This window comes from Saimiri boliviensis, chromosome X (genome assembly GCF_048565385.1).
Source record: "Saimiri boliviensis isolate mSaiBol1 chromosome X, mSaiBol1.pri, whole genome shotgun sequence".
Classification (NCBI taxonomy): domain Eukaryota; kingdom Metazoa; phylum Chordata; class Mammalia; order Primates; family Cebidae; genus Saimiri; species Saimiri boliviensis.
The window spans coordinates 13,365,490-13,390,712 of NC_133470.1; the positions used below are offsets into that span (position 1 = coordinate 13,365,490).

The 25,223-nt window shown below is 42.7% G+C and overlaps 2 protein-coding genes across 8 annotated transcripts in view; one reads left to right on the plus strand and one right to left on the minus strand.

Moving 5' to 3' along the window:
* CTPS2 (CTP synthase 2) overlaps positions 1–25,223 on the minus strand; it is a 229,871-nt gene that overhangs the window by 150,175 nt on the left and 54,473 nt on the right. For all 7 annotated transcript variants that reach the window (XM_074391693.1, XM_010336699.3, XM_010336700.3 and 4 more), the window contains one exon: positions 3,135–3,231. In XM_074391693.1, coding sequence (XP_074247794.1) covers positions 3,135–3,231 — 97 coding nt within the window. The remainder of the gene's footprint in view (positions 1–3,134; positions 3,232–25,223) is intronic.
* On the plus strand, positions 14,176–19,072 carry S100G (S100 calcium binding protein G). The gene is made up of 3 exons (XM_003920354.3): positions 14,176–14,210; positions 15,018–15,161; positions 18,776–19,072. The coding sequence occupies exons 2-3, from the start codon at positions 15,027–15,029 to the stop codon at positions 18,878–18,880; spliced, it is 240 nt and encodes a 79-aa protein (XP_003920403.1). The 5' UTR covers positions 14,176–14,210; positions 15,018–15,026; the 3' UTR covers positions 18,881–19,072.

The window sequence follows — 25,223 nt, forward strand, 5'->3', positions numbered from 1 at the left end:
AGGCCCATCAAACACTATCATGCTACTTGATTTTATATTTTTATGCCACGCAGTAGAGCCTCACCCAGTGGTCACATTCTTATCTCTGGCACAGCCTTTTCTGGAGACCTGCGGGATCACATGCTTCCTGCAAACTAGGAAGCACAACTTCAATTTAAGGCAACATAACTTTCTTTCTCATTATGAAAATGACTTTAAAGAAAAAAAAGTAAAGAGAAAAAATTAAAGAAATTGTTGCCTGGAAACTACCCAAATGTCCACCAGCTGATGAATGGATAAACAAAATGTGGTCTATCCATACAATGGAGTATTACTTGGACATTAAAAGGAATGAATACTGATACATGCTATAAAGTCGATACAGCAAAAAAACATTATGCTAAAAGAAAGAAGACAGGCCAGGTGTGGTGGCTCACGCCTGGAATCCCAGCATTTATGGAGGCCAAGGTGGGCAGATCACCTGAGGTCAGGAGTTAAGGCCAGCCTGGCCAACATGGTGAAGCCCCATCTCGACTAAAAATACAAAAATTAGCCAAGCATGGTAGTGGGTGCCTGTAATCCCAGACACTCAAGAGGCTGAGGCAGGAGAATTGCTTACACCCAGGAGGTGAAGTTTGCAGTGAGCCAAGATCGCACCACTGCACTCCAGCCTGGGTGACAGAGCGAGACTGTCTCAAAAAAAAAGAAAGAAAGAAGTGAGACACAAAAGACCACAAATCATATGGTTCCATTTAGACAAACTGTCCGTAATGGGCAAACCCATAGACAGAAAGTAGATTAGTGGTTGCCAAGGGCTGGCAGGGTGTAGGGTTGGTGACAGCTAATGGATATAGGGTTTCTACAGGAGGTGATGAAAATGTCCTAAGATTGACTGTGGTGATGGTTGCACAACTCTGTGAATACATACACAAAAAAAATCAGTGAATTGTACACTACTAATAGATAAATTATATGATAAATTATACCTCAATAAAGTTGTTTTCAAAATTTTCAAAACAAGCTTTGGCGCTGTGTTTAAGATTTATAAAAATCATCAACATTTTATGTCTACTGTGAAGAAAACAAATTTTATTTATTTTTAAATTTTATTTTATTTTTGAGACAGAGTCTCGCTCTGTCGCCCAGGCTGGAGAGCAATGGCACGATCTCAGCTCACTGCAACCTCCACCTCCCAGGTTCAAGCAATTATCCTGCCTCAGCTTCCCAAGTGGCTGGGATTATAGCATGTACCACCATGCCTGGCTAATTTTTTTTTTTTTCTATTTTTAGTAGAAATGGGGTTTCACCATGTTGGCCAGCCTAGTCTCGAACTCCTGACCTCAGGCAATCCACCCACCTCAGCCTCCCAAAGTACTGGGATTACAGGTGTGAGTCACCGCACCCAGCCACAAATTTTATTTTTTAAATTGAGATGGAGTCTCACTATGTTGCCCAGGCTGGTCTCCAACTCCTGGCCTCAAGCAATCCTCCCACCTCAGCCTCCTGAGTAGCTGGGACTACAGGCACATTATACCACATCCAGCACTAAGAAAAACAAATCTTTTTTACCCAGGCTGAAGGGCAGTACCACCATCACGGCTCACTGCAGCCGCAACCTTTTGGGCTCAGGTGATCCTCCTGCTTCAGCCTCCCAAGTGGCTGGGAGCACAGGCATGAGCCACCATGCCAGGCTAATTTTTTGTAGGGACAGGGTCTCCCCATGTTGCCCAGGCTGGTCTTGAACTCCTGGGCTGAAGCAATCTGCCTGCCTCGCCTCCCCAAGTGGTGGGATAGGGGTGTGAGCCACTGCAACTGGCCAAGAAAAATCTTAAATCAGACTTATAGCTATCAAATTTTTAACTATATTGAGTACAATGCTCTTTTTAAAAAGTTAGTACAATTGTCACTGAATCTTTCTCAATAGATATAATTTTAGTACATTAATTTTTCACTAAGCATTTTTTGTCACGTAGGCAATTATTTGAACAGAGTTTCAAAGTATGTGAAGACACCTGAAAGCTGCAGAATTGCTAACAATCATGAAGAAAAAAACTTCTTATATAGTATTTGTAAGGGAAAATGTTAGCGACTTAGAGAACAATGACTTCTTAAACAGAGAAAGGAGGGAACTGTATTCACTTTGAAGCCTTTTCTTTTTAAATTTCATTCTGGCTAGGAAGCTTTCTATTCCTTAGAAGGTTTATATTCATCTTTAAAGGAGAAGCTCATATTTCTGGCCTTACTTTTTCCTGAGTTAAGAAGGCATTTTTCTAAGAAATTCTTATAACTTCACAGGATTCTAAGGGATTCTTACAATTTCACAAAAATGACACTGAACACTCGCGATTCCTGGGCTCCCCCTCTGCATCCAGTCCCCCTAGCAACTTGACTTTCCCTTTTGTCACATTTCTTCCACTTGTTTTGAGGCCCTAGGAGGGCAGGGCTGGTATCTGTCCTGGTCACTATTACATTTGCACACGGCACAGAGTGGGCATTTAAGATACATTTATTAAATTGAATTAAAGGCTTTGGTTTGTTTTAAACAATAAGTTATTCTTATATAATATGCTCATTTATGAAAAAAGTTCCACAGAAATTGTAATTAACCTTATGGGGAGTGGAAAGATCAGCAAATATCAAATGACAAGCCATCTCCCCACACTGGGGCTGCCAAGGGAAGAGAGAAATATACTTCTGAGATGCACAACTGCTCTCCTCCTTGGAAGTTCATTCATGAGTCACTAAGACCAGGCAAACAGACATTAAGCAGGGAACCAGTTTCAATGTAATGAAGAGAACTGTGGATTTAAAAGATCTGAGTGTGGATCAGAGTTCTCTCTCTCCATCCAAGTTCATCTCCAGGAGCGTCGGTAACTCACGAAACAGCCCAATGAATAGGGAATCATGCAGATCAAATGAAAAGGGGCATTCAGTCTGTTCTACCAAGGCCAGGCCAAGGGACAAGCTTACCAGAGAGAGGAATGCCCAGAGCAGAGGGTCAGTGAGGGCAGGGGAGATAGGAAGAGGGAGAATCAGGGCCCTCTGAGGATTCTGGAAGGGGCAGGGGTGAATCTCCACCACCCAGAGGGCTGGGCACCTGCAGTCACATGAGTGACAACCAATAAATTATAAAATAAACAATCTGGGAAACTTACTTAGTACTGAATTTTCAGTTTTGAAAATAGTTCTTCTTAGTCCCAGTCTCATTGTTCCTCCCAAATCGCCAGGGTTGTGTTCGGGCATATCAATCACCTTAGAAAACAAAACAAATCAGGTTTTGCCATCTTGTAAAAATGCCATTTCCCAAATATCAAGCCTTACTTTTAAAGGAATGATCGTTGGGTAAGCATGGTCCCTAAACTATAACATCTGATCAGTCTTTCCAACAATCATATTCAAATACAGGCATAACGTAGACACACTATACACTGTACTTCCTTTCCATCTGTGTCTCATCTTTCATTTAAATCACTTATAAAAACATGTATCAGGAGCATCTTGATGACATTCCCTCTGCCATTACTCAAAATGTCAGCTCTAAGTAGTGCTCACACTCCAAGTTCTAGATTGCTGAGGCCTCCCATTTCGGTGTTCACATTTTTCGTGATAACCCCCTTCCATTGCCCACTGCCTTCCCTAAAGATTTTCCATAAGCAAATCTATCAGTACTTGTACTTGTGGAAAGGTATACCAAAAGAACCTATTCATGGAAAACCATTAGAGGAATTCTTTTTAGAAAAAAAAAGAAAGAAAGAGAAAGAGAGAAAGAAAGAAAGAAAGAAAGAAAGAAAGAAAGAGAGAGAGAACGTAGTATCATCCAGTCTGGCACTTTCTGTAGGTCAGAAACTTAAGTAGCACCCTTGACCACTCCCTCTCCCTCACAGCCACTCTGTCAAGTCTGTGGATTTTACCCCCCTACACCCAGAATTCCCACCTCCATCCACTTCTCTCCAGCCCTCCCCCAGGCTACAGCAATGGGTCACTGACAGGCCACCAGCATTTCCATGGCCCCAGCACACCCTGCCTACTGCAGGCAGAGTGGTCTATTCACACAGAAAATCTTAATGCGGCATTTTCCCTGCTTGAACCCTTGATCTCACAGCATCAGGCCAGCCTAACCCTCCAGCCTTATCTTTTGTTCCCTGAGCACTGGTTCTTTGAGTTTTTCAACCGCATCTCCTTTCTTCCCACCACGGTGACTTGGCACATGCTGTGCCCTCTGCCAGGACAATCTCCTCTCATTCCTCTGCCCTCTTTTCCTAAATGAAACCATCCTTAACCCTGAAATCTCAGCTCAACTATCCAACATCAGCCTCTCCAGGAGCCGGTATTTCTGGGAGCCGCAGCCGAGTCAGGGTCCTCTATCTGTGCCCTCACAGAACGGGGTTCTTCCCCGTCCCTGCCCTTCTCTCACTTCGCATCTGGCGAGTGCTTTGTGGGAGAGACAGTCAGTCTTTGAGAGCTGGAGTAGCTTTACGTTTATGATCACAATCACACGTCAGAAACTGAAAAACAGGTGATTTTTATGAACAGCCTATCCCGATGAGTCTCGTAATTCATCTGTTTTCTCAGTTCAGTTCACTATGATCTCATGGTTTCATTTCATCTTCCTTAAAAGTTGTTAGAACAGACTACAGGTGGCTGAGTCAACCTGTTCTAATGGAATTTCTTGAGCTTCCCGCTCATAAAACCTTTCCTTTGTTGTTTTTTTCCATACTGTAGTTGCCACATATTGCTCTACAGCAATCTTTGACATACGGAATTTTCTGAGGTAAAAAATTTCCAAGAAAATGTCTGCTGTTATCAGTGCCCCAGAAGAACTTTCCAAGCCATCTGAACCCAGTGTCCTGAGCTCACTCCAAGAGTTACTTCAGTGAAAGGGTGGAGAAGAAACTTGATGACCTCCCTTGTTAGATGGAGTGCTCAATTCTCAAGTGCTCTTGGCCTTGGCATCTTGTCCCTATCTTTGGTTGGCTAATTATGGCTAGGTTAAGTATTACTGGAGTGAGGTGAGAGAGGGCATTCGCTTCTGGCTGATGAGGCTGAGTTGCACGTAGATGCCAGGCCTCTCTATGTATTCTCTAAGTCAGGTAATTCTGCACTACCTGCCACAGATTCAGAAGTCCTGCGTGTATTCAGTGCCTCAACTTCCATTTAAGTTTCAGACAACCTGAACCATCTAGGCAGATGGCAGGGATAACCTCCCTAATTTCTTGGTAGAAGTACACTACTACGCCTCACTCTACCCTTCCTCACTGTGTAGGGCGAGTACATACTGCCCCCAGCCCTGCCTGACAGATCCTACCTCTAACCTGAAGCAGTTTATTTCCCATTTCTGGCTTCCAACCTGCCCTGCTGTGTCACCAACTAGTGTGAGAATGGAATCTACAGTGGAGAAACCAATGACCAGTCCCATAAGTACATATGTATTTTTCCAGTCTTTAAACTTGTTTCTTTCCCCACCAGTAGAAGAAGGCTGCTATGGTTTGAATGTTTTCCCCAAAGTTGATGTGTTACAAGCTTAATCCCCAATGCAACAGTGTTGAGAGGTAGAACCGTTAAGAAGTAATTAAGCCATAAGTTATGTTTACATCTGGAGGTATAAGGTTCTTTTCCCGATGAAAGTAGTATAGGCCTTTGTCTGTATCACCAATATCGCCAATGCCCAAGAAATGTCTTAACATGTAGTTTGTTCAGTTACTGACAAGGTTGGTATTCAAGAATATTATGGTACGAACCATTGAGATTAGAGTAAAATTAGCCAACTAAGAATGGGAGGCCAGGCGCAGTGGCTCACACGTGCAATACCAACACTTTGGGAAATCAAGGCAGACAGATCACTTGAGCCAGAAGTTTGAGACCAGTCTGGACAACATGCTCTCTACGAAAAATACAAAGATTAGCTGGGTATGGTGGCACAGGCTGCACTTCCAGCTATTCAGGAGGCCGAGGTGGGAAGACTGCTTGAGCCCAGGAGGCAGGGGTTGCAGTGAGCTATGATCACACCACTGCACTCCAGCCTGGGTGACAGAACTAGACCTTGTCTCAAAAAAGAGAGGGGGAGGGGGAGGGGGGAGGGGAGAGGGAGGGAGAGGTGAAGTGAAGCATAAAAAACAAGAAACCTGCCTTGCTGCTTACTTGGGATGAAATTGACAAGCACTTCAAGACCAGAAAACATTTCCAAAAATAAACTGTAGGGGTGGGGAGAGAAGGAAAATGCAGTGGGCATAGGGGCTGCCTAAGAGCATTAAAGACTCCTTCAACAAAGTAGGTGAAGTCTAAAAGGTCCTGAAAGAATACTATGAGATTATTTAGAAATCTGGAGACAAACACCAGGAGAAAGAGCTAGAAGAGTTTCGGGTGGCAGAGAGGGAGTGAGGATTAATGACTTTGTCATTATAGGCTTTTCAGAACTGTTGGCTTTTTGAACTTTGCACATAGAATTATACTAATGAAAATACAAGTTTAAGTCATCAAGAGTAAAATATAGTATTTAGGCCTTACACTAGGTATTAGTTCACATTATCCCTGCTGTTTTCAGAAGTAATAAATGCCACCTTCTCCTGAAATGATAGCACAAAAAAAAAAATCCAAGGTATAAATGTCGCTGTGATCCTCTGACTAAAACATGCTGGCATAGGAACCAGTGGAGAAGGCAAAAAAATGCTGGAGAAAAGGTGGGAAGCAGGTGAAAATAAGTCTCCAGTACCAAATGTTGCCCTGAACATCAGTGAAAGTAGAAAAGCAGGGCAAGAATTGACAGGCAAGTCACTGATGGAGGGAGGGAACAGGAGGGTTCTGTGTGGGCCTGACTTAGGGGGTCTCATCTGGGAATGCCCACTGCATATTCAGACAAAGAATAACAGTGCCAGGCACCAGCTGGTGGAACCCCAACACTCAGGAAGGGGAAGATCAGGGCAAGGCAGAGACTATGGTGCCCAACCCTGACGCACCAGCCGCCTTGCAGCGTTATCAGATGATCCTACAAGCTGGATCCTACAAGATGATGATGGGTGGCTGCCTCTTGGGTTATAAGCAACCTAATTCAGCAACAAAAATTAACAAAAAATGTCTTTGTTCCTTGCATTCCTTCCACAAAAAAGCCTGAGAGACAGGAGAACATCACAGTTTCAAAACATATCTGTTATCATTACTGGGGTGGTTAAAGAAAAGAATCTCAAATATGCTTTAGATTTAACATCAACATTTCCAAAGTACCCTAGATTTTTGCATCTGAAAGGAAAACGCAACTTCCATTGCAAAAGGATTGCCTTTGCTTCCTCTAATTCAGCCTAAATACTGGTTGTCATCTGATCCCCAGATCTGTCCGTTCTTGGAACTGAGCCATATAGCAGGAGAAAAATAAAAAAGGATCAATACATGATAAAGCTTTAGGAGATGTAAAAGCAGCATGTAAGGATAAATATGGCACTAATTAACCTTTACTGATGTTTTCTGCAGCCCATAATAAAAGTGTAATGAGTTCAAGACTTTACAGCATCCCAAGTGCCTTAAACAACAGTCTACAGAAGTTAGGTTCTCTTAGCAACAGTGAAATTTCTGAATGGCAGTGTGTACGGGACCTACCTGACCTACCCTGGTAAGCGCAGGTTTCCTCATGTTCCTTATCTTTGAATATTTCACCTGGAGACAGCGGAAAAGCCTACCCACCAGCAGCCATTTCCAGCTTTTTAGGCAACACACAGCAATTTCCTCCTCTAACAACCTTTTTTTTTTTTTTTCCTATTTTGTAGCATTGGGGTTTCACCATGTTGCCCAGGCTGGTCTTGAATTCCTGGGCTCAAGTGATCCTCCTGCCTCGGCCTCCCAAAGTGCTGGGATTATAGGCATGGGCTACCACACCTGGCCTCGTCTCTTCTTCTTTACAAGGATTCTCCAACTCATTCCTTTCCTACTGCTCATTAGGTTTTCAAGCCTGATTCTGATTTTGATTCTAAGCCATATTCAAGTTGTACATAAGATATCAAGCAGTTTTACATCAACATTACGTTCCCTAATGTAGAGTTGCACTGCTAGCTCCAGCAGCCTCCATCACTACAAACCAAATCTAAACTCTTCTGGGTGGCTCTCAGGTTCTACTTCACACAGGAGCCCAGACTAACCATGCGCTCCTCATGTATTCTAACCTGTAGCTTCTACCTCAGCTAGCTGGGGCCATTGTTAACAGCGCCTCCACTCTCCTACACACCACAATACTACACACAGACCGCATCCTTCTCTACTTTTACCAAGATGCCTTCTCCCTCCCATTCCTCATACTTTAGGGACCCCTTCCAGTTCCCCTTACTGCCTCACAATTAATACCATTGTTATGCTCAGCCTACCAAATAAATAATGCATACATTGTCAGTTCATTCTCAGTAAGTCATTGTAGGAGGCTGAAGAACATCGCCTCTACCCCAGAGATATCCATATACTAGTCCCTGAAACCTATGAATCTGTGGCCTTGGCAAAGGGATTTTGCAGATGTGATTAAGTTGAGGATTTTTTTTTCCCCCTGAGACAGGATCTCACTCTGTCTCCCAGGCTAGAGTGCAGTGGCACGATCACAGCTCATTATAGCCTCTGACTCCTGGCTTCAAGTAATACTCTCACCTCAGCCTTACAAGTATCTGGGACCACAGGTGCATGCCACCAAGCTCAACTAATTTTTTGGGGTTTTTTTTGGGGGGGGCGGTGGAGACGGGGTTTCGCCATGTTGCCCAGGCTGGTTTTAAACTCCTGGCTTCAAATGATCCTCCAGCCTCAGCCTCCCAAAGTGCTTGCATTATAAGCATGAGCCACCATGCCTCGCCTGTAAATTGAGGCCCTTGAGAAGAAAAGATTCTGGACTATCAAGGTAGGTCCAGTGTAACCACAAAGACCCTTCAAAGCGGGAGGCAGGAAAGTCAAGGTCAGAAAAGGTGATATGACCACAAAGCAGAGATTAGAGAGACTGGAAGATGCTATGCTGCTGGCTCTGAAGACAGAGGATGGCCATGTGCAAGTGACCCCTAGAAGCTGGAAAAAGCAAGGAAATGGATTCTCTCCTAAAGCCTCCAGAAGGAACACTGCCCTGCCAACCCACTTTATATTTCTGACTTACAGGAGAAACAAGTATGTGTTTCAAGCCACTGTGTGGTAATTTGTTCCAACAGCCATAGGAATCTAATACGGTTCTTTACTGCAAACAGCTTTAACTTCCTCTATTATTTCATAAATGTATCTCCTCTCATAAATTAAGTGTAGGCTCATCAAACAGAAGGATTAGATCTCTATATTCTCCATCTCTACCAGTGAGTTCGGCACTGTGTCAAGTTCAGATCAAGTGCTCAATAATGGAATCTCCCAGCATTTTAAGTGTATTAAAAACTAACAGAGGAGACTAAGGATGGGTCAGTGGGCCAGAAAGTAGCATAGGGTTGTCTGAGATACTCATGGATGTCCCAAGCTGCAGGTAAATCACTTCATCAGACAGGACGGGAAGGGTGGTGCCCTGCTCAGAAGCCGAGTACACACTATCACCAGTCCTGCTAGACAGATCCTGCCTCTAACCTGAAGCAGTTTATTTCCCATTTCTGGCTTCCAACCTGCCCTGTTGTGTCACCAACTAGTGTGAGAACGGAATCTACAGTGGAGAAACCAATGACCAGTCCCATAAGTACATATGTATTTTTCCACTCTTTTAAACTTGTTTCTTTCCCCACCGGTAGAAGAAGGCTGCTATGGTTTGAATGTTTTCCCCAAAGTTGATGTGTTACAAGCTTAATCCCCAATGCAACAGTGTTGAGAGGTGGAACCTTTAAGAAGTGATTAAATCATAAGGGTTTTGCCCCCACTAATGGATTAATACCATTATCATGGGAATGGGTTAGTTATCATGGGAACGAGTTCCCAGTAAAAGGATAAGTTCAGTTCCCTTTCCTCTCTCTCACCCATGTGATGCCTTCCACCACATGATGACACAGCAAGAAGGCCCTCACCAGATGCCAGCACCTTGATCTTGAACTTCCCAGCCAGTCTCTGGAAGGAAGGAAATAAATTTCTTTTTTTTTTTTGAGACTGAGTTTCGCTCTTGTTACCCAGGCTGGAGTGCAATGGCGTGATCTCGGCTCACCGCAACCTCCGCCTCCTGGGTTCGGGCAATTCTCCTGCCTCAGCCTCCTGAGTAGCTGGGATTACAGGCACGAGCCACCATGCCCAGCTAATTTTTTGTGTTTTTAGTAGAGACGGGGTTTCACCTTGTTGACCAAGATGGTCTCGATCTCTTGACCTTGTGATCCACCCACCTCGGCCTCCCAAAGTGCTGGGATTACAGGCTTGAGCCACCGCGCCCGGCTCTAAATTTCTTTTCTTTATAAATTAGCCACTCTCAGGTACTCTGTTAGAGCAGCACAAAACAGACAGAGGCCTATATCACTTTCATCAGGAAAATAACTTTCTTATAACTCAGGAAAAGAACCTTTTTATACCTCCAGATGTAAGCATAACACTTAAGTGTGATACTACCTGTGGGCTTAATGTTAACATACAACGGTTGTCCTCAGAGAAGCCCTTCTGGAGGGGGGGTGCATGTGGCATGGTGGCTGATGGTGCAGGCTGGGTCTGAACTTGAATCCCAGCTCTCCTACTGACCAGTAATGTGACCTTGAGCAGGTCCTTGGAGTCTCTATAGGGTGGGGGGACCAAGAGCATCCACTCTTCATAAAGTTGCAGCAAGGATTTAATGAGGCCATGGGAGTTGGGTGCCTACATAGGCACACTGCCCATGGTAAAAAATATGCCCTCAAGAATCACAGGCTATGGTCGGGAGGCCTCTGGGAACTCAACTGCTGGAGGTGAGCACAGGCTGACCCAAAAGACTGAGGCTCACAGCCCAGGCAAATGTTAGAAGTGAACTTTGTCTGAAGATCCAGGGAAGGGAGACACCAGGTCAGGTGACAAGCTATCCTTTCTGAGAAAGTCGCATTTGAGTACTCAAGGTCTCTTTTAAACTTCAGGATCAAAAATAACAAGAACCCCTGGATAGCATTTCACACCCATTTTATTTTGCAGTGGCTGGGTACTAACACTGTAACCTCTTCCTGAAGGTGCTTTTCAAGACACTCCATGCTGTCAACTTCAAGCAGAATAACCCACAGAAGCCTGTGGTGCCCAGAGCTCTTAAAATATGTTACTCCTGGCTTTCCTAGGAAAAATTAGGTCTGTCCAAAGATCAAATAATTGAACAGTGAGGTGATAAATAACCTTTGCTCTCCATTTTTCCATTACCACCCTGTGCCTGTCATTTTCCCCCCTTCTCTAGTTTCAAAATGCACTGTTGTGAACACACCCTGTATTTATCACTTGTCTCCATATATTTTTAGTTAATGTTTCATGAGAGTATCTAGTGGTGGATTTCATTTCATATTTCTGAGTGCAGGTCTACCCTCATGCTTTTTAGTCTATGGGTAACGAGAAAAATAACAGACGAGAGATGTGACAGGCAGACGTGGGCAAGTAAAAACTTAAGAAGCCCCCACAGGCTGTTTTTCAAGTTCAAGTTTTGCTAGCATTTGCTACAAGTATAAATTCTGACAATAGGCAGCATTGGGCCCATTCTAATCAGTTGTCTCTTGAAATAAGAGAATTGTAGCCTAAAAGGCTATTAACCAATACTGCTCCAAAAGTTTTCCTTAGAGATGATTTTTACATACACATACACACGTCATATGTAATATATGGGTGTGTTATATAGAACATGTTATCTTTCATCAAACATATAGTTATTAAAATCATTTCTTCAATACAGATGCAAAAAATAGGCCAGGTGCAGTGGCTCACGACTGTAATCCCAGCACTTTGGGACACCGAAGCAGGCAGATCATTTGAGCCCAGGAGCTGGAGACCATCCTGGGCAACATGGCAAAACTCATTTTGTGTTTCTCTACGAGAAATTAAAAAAAAAAAAAAAAAAATCCAGGCGGGGTAGCACATTTCTGTAGTCCCAGCAACTCAGGAGGCTGAGATAGGAGAATCACCTGAGTCTGGGGAAGTCGAGTCTAAAGTGAGCTGTATTTGTGCCCCTACACTCCAACCTGAGTAACACAGTGAGGCTGTCTCAAAAAAACAAACAACGACAAACAAAATAGATGCAAGAAATATAATAATCACCCCATTTGATTTTAGTTCACGAGTGGTAATTTGAGAGGAAAGATGATTTAAGATGCTATTCAACAACTGGGGAGATTTAACGTGGGCTATGATAATGGCATTGTGGTTGCATAGGAGAATGTCTTTGTCCTTAGGGGACACATGCTGAGGCGCTTACGGGGGAAGCGTCTGGATGTTTGTAACTGATTCTCAAATGACTCAGAAGTAGAGGAAAGTGTCCAGATGAAAGAGAAAACAAATACAGAGATGTTAACAATTAGTGAATCTAGTCGAAAGGCAGACTGGTGTTCATTGCACTACTCTTGCCACTTTTCTGTAGATTTGAAATATTTTTTAAAAGATGTTAAAAAAAAAAAGATAGTGCTTGTTGTGATTATGCACAAAAGCCTACTTCCTCCTAGGAAAACAGAACATATGTGTAAAACCACTGACAATTTTCTAAAATCTTGATTAAAATGCATTGCCAAAATCAGAATATTTTTGTGTAAAATCTTATAACTAAAAATAAAACGCCTGTCTTTACTCCAATCAGTGAGTTAATACATATTCTATACTGGTGCATGGCAAAGTCAAAAAATCCGTAATAAAAACAAAAAACAATATATACAAGACAGCAAAGACACACAGAATGATAAATGCTCAAGATTGATGGGAAGCTGTTAAGGAATTCTATTAGATTTCCCATTTGTTCTCCAATGTAAATAAAGCCCTAGAATTTTAGAGCTGAGAAACATCAGGGAGAAATACAGTCTCAATAGTTCAGTCCTCAGTTTGTGGGTGATATAAGGCAGAGTCAGAGAAAGTTGTACAAGTGTAGAAGTGTACAAGTGTTTCAAAGCTGCAAAGTGCTCTTAAAATCCACCTGGAACCCCTTCCTTTGAGTTACATCAGCATTAGATCGATGTCCCTCAGAAATGTCTTATGTATTTCATGGAACTCTTTCCAGTAGAAATCAATGCCCTCGGCAATTTTAAATCATAGCAGTTCCAAAAAGTTTGAAGTATTTCCAATTGAACAAGAGTAAGTCACAAGTTTTTTGAATGATAACAAAATATATTTGGTTAAAAAAAAAAAAGGATAATGAGAAATAAAAAGCAGACATGGGACCAACAAATAATGAAAGAGCTAAAAAATGGCCATGTAACTCAAAAATTTTGATTTGCCAGATAAAACCACCAATTATCGAGTATCTTCTTTCCACTTCTTAAACCCACGTCTGAAGCAGTACTTCCATTCATTCATTCATGTATTCAAATATTTAAACTCCTAATATGTACAAGACCTCAGAAGGACTTCAATGACCATACTGTAATTCTTTAAACTATGTAATATTGTCCTTCTATGACAGCATTTTTTCTTTTTTAGAGACAGGATCTCACTCTGTCACCCAGGCTGGAGCACAGTGGCACGATCACGGCTCACTGTTGCCTCAACCTCCCAGGCTCAAGGAATCCTTCCACCTCAGCCTCTACAGTAGCTGGGACTACGGGCATGTAGCACAACACCTGGATGATTTTTTTTTTAATTTTTAGTAGAGATGAGGTCTTGCTATGTTGACCAGGCTAGTATCAAACTCCTCTCACTTCAAGCCATCCTCCTGCCTCAGCCTCCCAAAGTACTGGGATCACAGGCATGAGCTATCGCACAGGGAAGCATTTCTTTTTTTCTGAATATGAAGAAGGTTATTTTTTAAAGCCTAAATATGCAACTAAATTGAAAATAATCCTCCATATGTAAGCTTTATGAAATGTGAACAGTGAGCAAATATCATGATTCTACATTGGAGGGAAAAATATAATCTCAGGGGGAAAAAAATCCAAGCTTACTCTTAGGACTCTGAACCATGAGGAAACTGTTGAGATGGCCCTTTATTGGATCTTGCCCTTAATTATGGGGTTCATGCAGTCTTAAGCCTGGCTTTCAAAAACCATTAATAATTACCCTTAAATGGCCAACAAAAGGAAATTTTCATAATCAGGGTGGTGTGTCTGTTAAGACTATAAAAGTCTCATGATTCTGCTCAGTTAGCTCTTCAAACTCCTTTGATTCTTCTAGCTGTTTCACTACTGGGCGACCAGGTTAGTGTGATTTTGGTACTACCTAGAGCTCCTTTTGTTTGCATTAATACTCTGCTTCCTTTTAGAATGGTGTCAAAGATAATGGTCTAGAGAGAAGGTGAGTTTATGTCATCTGAAGATATTCTCTTTAACTTAGAAGCTAGAAGCTGTGGTCAAGTATTCTTCAAGACCACAGCCTGCAGAGTGCAGACCAGGTACACAAAAAGTGAAGAATGTCATTAATTACTAATAAAAATGTTTGGCTCCAGGGACTATCTCCTAACATATGTACTCTAAGAACAGACTAAGAACAGACATTTAACATACTGTCTAAAATGCCTTTTTTTTTTTTTTTTTTTAAAAACAGAGGCTCGCTCTGTTGCCCAGGCTGGAGTGCAGTGGTGTGATCTCAGCTCACTACAACCTCCACCTCCTGGGTTCAAGTGATTCTCCTGCCTCAGTCTTGCAAGTGCTAGGACTACAGGCACGCCCCACCATGCCCAGCTAATTTTTGTATTTTTAATAGAGACAGGGTTTCACCATGTTGGCCAGGCTGGTCTTGAAGTCCTGACCTCAGGTCATCTGCCTGCCTCGGCCTCCTAAAGTGCTAGGATTACAGGCGTGAGCTACCGTGCCCAGCCTAAGATGCTTACTTTTAAAACATGTTGGAAATTACTGGTGCCATTCCCACCCTGATGCTCTCTTTTCCTTACTCTTCCCCTTTTATGCCAAGGAAATGGCCCAATGGCACTAAAATGCTGCTGATAACCTTCAGCACAAAACTCTACTTCAGCTTTTCGGTAAGTTCATTTTCTTCCCAATTTATAGGACACCAGAATGAGTGCTAAAAAGTCTCCTGAGGAACTGAAGAGGATTTTTGAAAAATATGCGGCCAAAGAAGGTGATCCCGACCAGTTGTCAAAGGATGAACTGAAGCTATTGATTCAGGCTGAATTCCCCAGTTTACTCAAAGTAAGTGGCCATCCGCAGAGACTGCTTAGTGGGACTGATGGTGGGAAGGGAGCAGGGGAGAGGAAACGACCCTAGTAGAGCTTTATAAGGACCATCACTTGAGGGTGGACACACGTAGGTAGGCTTTCTTCCCCTTAAGTCAGGTCACAATTCAGAAGGCAAGCTCTCAGAAAACAAGGGCCAAGCCTTCTATCCCTCCCACAGCCTCAGCACAGGACTCTGTAGGACTAGCCATGGTAAATGGAAGGAATGCCAAGCTACGCCTGGAAGCCCAACAAGTTACCAAGCAAACCCACCAAGGCCTTCAGCATCGATTTGGTACCTCTATTCCAGGCTTTAGGAAAACAAAGAGGACTGCAAAATAGTGTTAGCTGGCATTGGACGGGCTTCATTTTTTTTTTTTTTTTTTTGAGACGGAGTCTCACTCTTGTTACCCAGGCTGGAGTGCAATGGCACGATCTCGGCTCACCGCGACCTCCGCCTCCTGGGTTCAGGCAATTCTCCTGCCTCAGCCTCCTGAGTAGCTGGGATTACAGGCACGCACCACCATGCCCAGCTAATGTTTTGTATTTTTTTTAGTAGAGACGGGGTTTCACCTTGTTGACCAGGATGGTCTCGATCTCTTGACCTCGTGATCCACCCGCCTCGGCCTCCCAAAGTGCTGGGATTACAGGCTTGAGCCACCGCGCCCGGCCACGGGCTTCATTTTTATATGTAAAATCCCCTCAACAAGACCAACACTTACTTGGCAGTCTGTTGCAAACCCACTGACAAACTGCCTTGTCAGAACTCACTTAAATTTCAAAAGCATTTAAATTTGTGTTCATCACTTAAATTTGTGTTAATGAGACAACTATGCATGTCTAAACAAGTTTCTAGAAAGAACTAAATTTCCCTGGCCATAAAGTTTCACATCAAAACCACCCCAGAGTTGTCAAACTCAAAATGCATTCCAGGCAACAGACTGCAGAGAAGAGCTGATCCCCCTCACTCCAATATACAGTACTTTCTTTCCTTTAGTTAAAGAAAAAACTGATTCAGGACACTTACTAAAGGTAGTAAGACAGACTTACTCCAGGAGGGCCATAGCGATCCGTATAGGCACCACGGAAACGGGATCTTGCCATAGTGTGCGAGATTGGGCTCAACTCCAAAAAGGACAAGTAGAGGTTTATGACCGAGGGGCAGGTTGGGGGGCAGTGGACGGAAAATCACCAATGAAACATCCAGCATAAGGGGTTTCTGGCTAAATTGCCTTGACAGGATTCTAGCTGAAGGCAGGCCAGATGATCAAACATCAAGGATGGTCAGATTCAAAAACAGAGAGGGAAGCCCAAGGTCGGGCCTAGTCAAGCAGAGGACTCAAAGGAGAGAGCCATTGTCATTTTGCAACTAAAAACCATCTTCACAATGGAAGTGACTGTGTAATTGTTTCAAATGACTCAGTCACTACTTAGATCTAACTTCAGGAGAGAACGTCTCTTCAAATATTTTAACCAGCTCTCCAGATTTTAACCAGAAATGTCTCTTCTGCCAATATGACAATTGGAAAGACTTCTGTTTTTAATACTAAAAAGAAAAAAAGCTGATTCAATGACCCTATAATGTGCTATTTTCTCATTTTCTTGTAATTGAAATATAAACGCACTTGTAAAAACAGTTAAAGTCACTAGCAGAAAAAGGGACTTTTTAATTAAAAAGCAAAACAAAAGTTAGTGAGAAATTTTTAATTTTGAAAAAACCCTTCATGTTTTTTCCAAAAAGAAGAAAAATAATCATCTAACAGGAAAGCCTAGGCCATCTACTCAAACAAGTTGTTTCAAAAGGTAACATGGGTAAAATTTTGTATACTTTATGTCTTTCCTACAAAAAGTACATAAGACTTATAATTTGGAAAAAGGTAGGAAGACTAATGGTAAGTTCTGAAAGTCTACTTACATGTACCTGATTATATTTCCACAAGGATTACTAAAATTTTCCAGCATACTCTGTTTACATATATCATCACCATGTATGGTTTAGAATCTAGTAAAGGTTTCAGGAAAACAGTGCTTCATATTCATAAATCAGAGGCTGAGTAAGTAACTTACGGTTTGGTCTTGTGATCAAAGCAAAGTGCTAAGTGTTTTTGTAGGAATCTCAGGAGTTAAAATATAACTTCCATAGAGATGTGTTGCACAGTACTGTGAATCTACTTAGCACTACTGAACTGTATGCTTAAAAATGATTAAGAGTGTAAATTCAATGTTAGGTGTTTTTTACCACAATTCATATATACATGTATATAATATAGTCTAATTTGAAACTGACAAACTAAACTGTTATTTCAATTGGTTTTCTAAGCAGTATTTTGCCACAGATAAACTCCTACCTCAAAGTCCAAGTAGTAATGGCTTTAAGATTACAGTCATATGGTAGAGACAAAAATTAAGTCTGCTTAAAACACTGCAGGAAGTTCAGTAGTCAAAAAGCCTGCATATGATCTCACGTTACATCTCAAGCAGTGGTTCTCCAAGTGTGGTCCCAGGGCAGCAGCACTGGTATCACCTGGGAAGCTGCTGAAAATACAGATCATCCAGCCCGGACATCACAGCAATATCTTGTCTCTATTAAAAATTTTTTTTAATTAGCCAGGTGTGGTGGCACACACCTTTAGTCCCAGCTACTCAGGAGGCTGAGGCAAGAGGATCACTTGAGCCCAGGAGGTAGAAGGTGCAGTGAGCTGTGATCATGCCACTGCACTCCAGCCTGGGTGACAGAGCAAGACCTTGTGTACAGATTCTCAGGCCCCACCCTAGGTCTAGTGAATCAGAAACTCTGGAGGTAGGGCCAGCAATCTGTATTTACTAAGGTCAGCAAGTCCATCGTGTGATTTTGGTGCATGCTAAAGCGTGGGAACCGTTGAGCCAAAGTCATTTTGCATAGCTCAGCATTTGGGAAAAATTGGGGCAGTGGTTAGTTAAGGGGTTGAGCTCTGGAGTCAACGTGTGGACCCCAAGCCCTCTGCTAACCAGCTGTGGGTCCTCAAGCAAATGACTGGCTGTCTCTGAACCTGTTTCCCCACCTGTAAAGTACATCTCCCTCATAGGGTAGTCAGAAGGATTACAGAGTCTACCTAAAGGCCTTGGCCCCATGCTGGCCAGCAGGGAGCCCTCCCTGCCTGCTGCCTCCGGTAATATGCCAGCCCTAGCCCTGGAGGAGGAAACAAACCCAGCTCCCAGGAAAACCTTGGGGCAGGGGTCCTCAACTGTGTGTGCGCCACAGGCAATCCAGTGAAGCCCACAGATCCTTTCTCAGAATGTTTTTAGAGGCATAAAGAAAAAGACCCCAAATCACGTTAAAAAAAAAAAAAAAAACCAACTGTATTAAAATACACACTGCATTAAAAAAAAATAATAAATGTGTGATATGGAGGGGAAAAAAGGTAGCCAGTTCTATGACACGGAGCAATACAACAGCTAAAGCTGGTTTCTCTCTGTTAGCTATTAGATGCATGTCACTAGGCTGCCTTCTTGGCACACAGATCCAAGGCCTCTAATTTCTGAGACTGTGTGGCAGTAACTGATTCATTGTTTCTCCCCTCCCCTCTCCCATTCTTCTTTTATCTAAAACAGGGTCCAAACTCCGTAGATGATCTCTTTCAAGAATTGGACAAGAATGGAGATGGAGAAGTTAGTTTTGAAGAATTCCAAGTATTAGTAAAAAAGATATCCCAGTGAAGGAGAAAACAAGATAGTACCCTGAGCACCAAAGGAAGAGCACCTATGCTGTGGTCTTATTCTATGTGGAATCCACCAGAGTCTCTGGTTTAATTGTTTGCAATTATAAAGATCTGGCTATGGGGTTCAATTATTGTTAATAAAGAAATCATTAGACATATGTTACCTTGTTAAGTACTGGCCCTCATAACATAAGAGACTTGAAAGTAGCCTTAGTCTGATTCAACTAATTCTACAGATTTAAAAAAGAGAGAGAGATGGGGAGGCTGAGGCAGGAAGAACACTTGAGCCCTGGAGGTCAAGGTTGCAGTGAGCCATGATTTCATCATTGCACTTCAGCCTGGACCATAGAGGGGAACCTTGTCGGAAAAAAAAAGGTGAGGGCCAAGATAGCTCTGTGATCCTGCCCAAAACTACAAAGATGGTGTGGGAGACTTGGAAAGAGTCCAGAAATGCCAAACCACCTCCCTTGTTCCACTTTTTGCCAGAATCACCCTGTTGCTTGCTCTCCCTCCTTAACTCCTCAGTGCTCGGATCATCTACAATTTCTGCTCTCATCTCACACTATCCACCAGCTAGTGAGAAAAACACTTCACAGACACTTGACTTCATGCCATCTCCCAGCACTTGCTGTGCTTTCTGAATGAATGTCCCTTAAGGGGGAACAGGAAGAACACAGGACCAAGAGTCGGCCCCACTCATCACAGATTAAGTGGCCTCGGGTCTACCAGCCTAACGCCTTGGTTCTGGTGTGTGATGTGTAACGTAAAAGATCACAGGAAGACCTTGGGCTCTCTCAACTCTTGGCATCCTGTATTCTGAGAAAACAGTCAGCCCTCAAGTTCAATTTCCACTTTTTGAGTCCAGCTGCGGGATGCAGTGGGTGAAGTGAGGACAGTGGGGCATACAGAGGCAAGGAGTGCAGAAGGGAAGGGAGCTTTCTGCTACCCCTTACCAGATAAGAGTTCAAATGTTAATGTTCAAGTTCATCCAAGTTACCAATGGCTCAAGCGAATCCTAATAGCCTGGTCACAGCAGGACCCTGGAAGCTAGATTTTTATTTCTTCTATATCCTTGAAACTCTCCTCCACAAAACACCCATGAAGTATCAATAGTAATGGGTCCCACTTCCTTTGAACAGTGTTTCTCAATCTTTCTTTTCTTTTCTTTTTGTTCTGAGACAGTCTTGCTCTGTTGCCCAGGCTGGAGTACCATGGCGCAACCTTGGCTCACTGCAACCTTCGCCTCCTGGGCTCAAGTAATTTTCCTGCCTCAGACTCCTGAGTAGCTGGGATTATAGGCGTGTACCCTGGTCTCAAACTCCCTATCTCAGGTGATCCACCCGCCTCAGCCTCCCAAAAGTGCTGAGATTACAGGTCACACCCAGCCTCTCTCAACCTTTCTTAAGTCATTATCACCCTCCTAAGGAGCCTTGTTAAACATTTGTTTCTAATCGCCACCCCCCAGGAAATTTTAACTCCAGGGATGCCATGTGCATCAGTTTATGTGCTGTGTGCATATCTGTGCTTTAGACATGAAGTAAGACTTTTTTTTTACCCCACTGCTGCTCTCCCTACCAAAAGCCCAATTGTAACCCCATTGGGAGTGACATGACATGCCTTTAAACAATGTTCTTCAAGCCCTTTATTATTTTTACCTCATGTTCTAGAGTCCAGACTGCCACAATATACTTTCTGTAGTTGACATCAGAAAGATATGGGATCATTTCTACTTTCAAAGTGTAGAAAATGATGATACTGAATGCTTTTCAAACTATATAAGACTTCACCAAGAATCTGCTATATGGCCCTACCCTCAAGCTGAAAATCACTGCCTGCAAAGTACTGCCTTTGACTTATTTTTAGTTTTAGGTTTTTTTGTTTTTGGTGTTTTTTTTTTTTTTTTTTTTTTTTTTTTTGAGACAGTCTTGCTTGGTCACCCAGGCTGAAGTGCAGTGGCCCATTCATTGCTCATTGCAGTCTTGACCTCCTGGACCCAAGCAATCCTCCCACCTCAGCCTCCAAAATAGCTGGGATGTGCCACTATGCCTGGCCAATTTCTTTTTTTTTTTTTTTTTTTTTTTTTTTTTTTCACTTTTTGTAGAGACAGGGGTCTCCCTGTGTTGCCCAGACTGGTCTTGAACTCCTGAGCTCAAGCGATCCACCCACCTTTGTCTCCCAAAGTGCTGGGATTATTGGCTTAAGCCACCATGCTCGGCCTTTTTTTTTTTTTTTAATCCAGTGAACTTGAATGTATATGCTGAATTCTTCTGTCAATTTGGCTGCTGTCATTTTTCCAGAAGCTGGATGGCTCTCTGAGGTGGGCAGAGGAGCACATGCCCACACTCCCACCTCATCTGCCCATAAAAGGCTGGGCAGTACCAGGCTTGTCTCTGGAAGGTTTGAGCTCAGAGAGAAGCACCAGTTGATGTAAACACAGGGGTGGTGGGGAGAGGGGGGCCAAAATAAACTGGGCTCAAGATGAGTAGCTGGCACATAGTGACTTAGAAGGCAAGGTGCTTGAGATTTCCTGGAAAATCTCTGCAAGTGCACAGTAGAAACTATTCTCATTGGTTACATGCTTCAAGAGGACTGGGCAGATGGGGGGAGTGGGGTAGCAGGGGGACAGGAATAAGAGAGCCACTATTCACTGGACAAATTATTGGACATTTTTATTTCTGAGCCATATGGATGTGTGTCCTATCAAAACAAAATAAATGGGGCCGGGCGCGGTGGCTCAAGCCTGTAATCCCAGCACTTTGGGAGGCCAAGGCGGGTGGATCACAAGGTCAAGAGATCGAGACCATCCTGGTCAACATGGTGAAACCCCGTCTCTACTAAAAATACAAAAAATTAGCTGGGCATGGTGGCACATGCCTGTAACCCCAGCTACTCAGGAGGCTGAGGCAGGAGAATTGCCTGAACCCAGGAGGCGGCGGTTGCGGTGAGCCGAGATCGCGCCATTGCACTCCAGCCTGGGTAACGAGAGCAAAACTCCGTCTCAAATAAATAAATAAATAAATAAATAAATAAATAAATAAATAAATAAATGAAAATATTCAATAGTAAGAGAATGCTTTGTAAATCCCCTGCTGCTGCTCTTTGGGATTAGCCTCACAGCACTCCTATTTGGAATAATCAAAAAATACAACTATCTAAATTTTGGGAGAAGAGTATACTTGTGGAGATTTGAAGTTTCCCTCAATAATAAAATGAAATTCATTGCAAGCCATTTCAAACATTTAGAAAGTTAAGCAGAAAAATAGAAAAGTGGCGGGGTACAGTGGCTCACACCTGTAATCCCAGCACTTTAGGAGGCTGAGGCAGGTGGATCACTTGAGCCTAATAGTTCAAGGCTAGCCTGGGCAGCGTGTCAAAACCCCATCTCTACAAAAAAATATAAAAATTAGCCAGGCACAGTGGCGCACACCTACAGTCCCAGTTACTCGGGAGGCTGAGGCAGGAGGATTGTCTGAGCCCGGGAGGCAGAGGTTGCAGTAGCCAAGATCATGCTATTGCACTCCAGTTCAGGCTTAGTGACAGAGCAAGACTCTGTCTCAAAAAAAAAAAAAAAAAAAGTGATTTCTAAACCACCACAAAACAGAGGAGATTTTTATAAACAGTTGAGGAATGTTTAAATACAATTTGTATCATTCTAATTCAACACAAGAACATTCTCACGGTATTAAAACTCAAACATTTCTAATGACTCGTTACATTCCATTGTATAGATACCCCATAACAGTCTTAACTATTTCCCCATTGTGGGGCATTTAGATTGTCATTTCCGATTCTTCCAAATGTTATGATGAGTAGATCGTTGTCATTTCTAATTCTTGTAAATGTAATGAGTACCTATTCATATTTCTGTCAACATTTCAGATTTCCTTAGGAGAATTTCTGAGAGGTAAATGTCTAAGTCAGAGGGTATGGATATTTGTATGGTTTATCAAACAGACCACCTAACTGATTTCCCAAAAGGTTGTACGGAATCACAGCTCTACAGGTAGGAAGGAGGATGCCAGCTTCACTCCCTAGAGAGCATTTCCTGGTCTCATTTTAACAACTATTTTGTTCATGATGGTGCATATCTTTTATTTGTTGCTGGTTATAATAAGAATCCCTTACTATTTCACCATGAAGTTTACTGCTGGACACTGCTTTGTAAGAGGTGTTCTTGTTTAAGAAGTACTGGTCTCTTCCTAGTTCATTATGAGATTGTGAGCACCAGGTTTGGATATTGAGCATGTATGGCACTACAGGGTTTCTCTTTTGTTCAATCAAGATAATGTATTAATTTAATTTAATTCCTGGGATAAACATACTAGCCAGTCATGACCAATCATTCTTTAATGCTGTTAAATTAGACGTTCTAATATTTTATTTAAGATTTTCACATCTTCATTCCTAACCAATGTGAGTCTATAGTTTGGGCTTTTATTATTTGTGGTGCATGATTTGTTCAGTTCTGATACCTAGCTCACGCTAGCTTCTCATTTTAGCCCAAGTTCAAGGTATCAATTCGCCCATGGCAGAGTTAATATACATTATCTATTTCAACTCCAACATATATAAAGTACTTATTATGGGCAAGGCCCTATACAAGATGCCATGAAAAATACAAATTTCCAGACCTCTGAGATTCTAAGTCAGTAAGTCTGGGACCAGGTCAGGGGAAGGATGCATCAAAAAAGTAGTATTTCAACTGAGCTTTGTAGAAAGAACTTTGAGGGGAACGTGCAGGAAAGGGGCAGCAGTGGGCATTCAGAAAGAGAGAAAATAGCCCAAGAAAACACGTCATGCCCAATGCAAGGCAGTTCAGAGAACATGCACATGTTTGGGGTGGAATGTCAGGTATGAGGAATGAAGAGGGCACACCTGCTTGAGATCGTGAAAGTCCTTGGTTGCCATGCTGAATCCACCCAAGGTCACAAAGGGAGCAAGTAGGTGTAGGAGTCACAGGATGACAAAAAAAAGAAAATTGTATATATTTAAGGTGTACAACATGATGTTTTCACCAATGCATACATTGTGGAATGATTACCATGACCAAGCTAACACATTCATCATTTCACATAATTACCATTTTTTTTTTTGTGTGTGTGTGTGTGTGTGTGTGTGTGGTGAGAGCACTAAAGATCTACTCTCTCGACAAATTTCAAGTACTCAATACAGCATTATTAACTATGGCCCCCATGCTGTACATTAGACCTCCAGAACTATTCATCTTATAACTGCAAGTTTGTTCCCTTTGACTAGCATCTCTCCATTTTTCCCATTCCCATTACACCCCAGTAATATCATTCTACACTCGGCTTCTAGTTTGATTGTTTTAGATGCCACATATAAGTGAGATTATACAGTATTTGTCCTTCTGTGCCAGGCTTATTAACATAATGTCCTCCAGGTTCATCCATGTTGCTGCAAAAGGCAGAATTTCCTTCTTTTTTGAAGCTAAGTAGTAATCCACTTCCATTTTCTCTATTTATTCATCTGTCAATGAATACTTAGGATGACTCTATGTCTTGGCTATTATGAATAATGCTGCAACAAACAGGAGTGCAGATACCTCTTGAACAGGCATCCTCAAACTTTTTACACAGGGGGCCAGTTCAGTGTCCCTCAGACCGTTGGAGGGCCGCCACATACTGTGCTCCTCTCACTGACCACCAATGAAAGAGGTGCCCCTTCCTGAAGTGTGGCGGGGGGCCAGATAAATGGCCTCAGGGGGCCGCATGTGGCCCGCGGGCTGTAGTTTGGGGATGCCTGCTCTTGAACATACTAATTTCATATCTTTTGGATATATACCCTGTAGTGAGGTTGGTGGATAATACTGTAGTTCTATTTTTAATTTTTTGAGACCTCCACACTCTCTCTCTTTCTCTTCAGGGTCTCACTTTGTCACCCAGGCTGGAGTGCAGTGATCACAGCTCCTTGGCCTTAGGTGATCCTCCTATCTCAGCATCCTGAGTTGCTGAGACTACAAGTGCACACTACCACACCCAGCTAACTTTTAATTTAATTTTATTTTATTTATTGATGTGTTTGCTTATTTATTTATTTATTTATTTTGAGATGGAGTCTTACTTTGTCGCCAGGCTGGAGTGCAATGGCATGATCTCAGCTCACTGCAACCTCCACCTCCCAGGTTCAAGCAATTCTCCTGCTTTAGCCTCCTGAGTAGCTGGGATTACAGGTGCATGACACCACACCCAGCTAATGTGTTGTCTTTTAGTACAGACAGGATTTCATCATGTTGGCCAGGATGGTCTCAGTCTCCTACCCTCATGATCTGCTTGCCTCAGCCTCCCAAAGTGCTGGGATTACAGGCACAAGCCACCGCA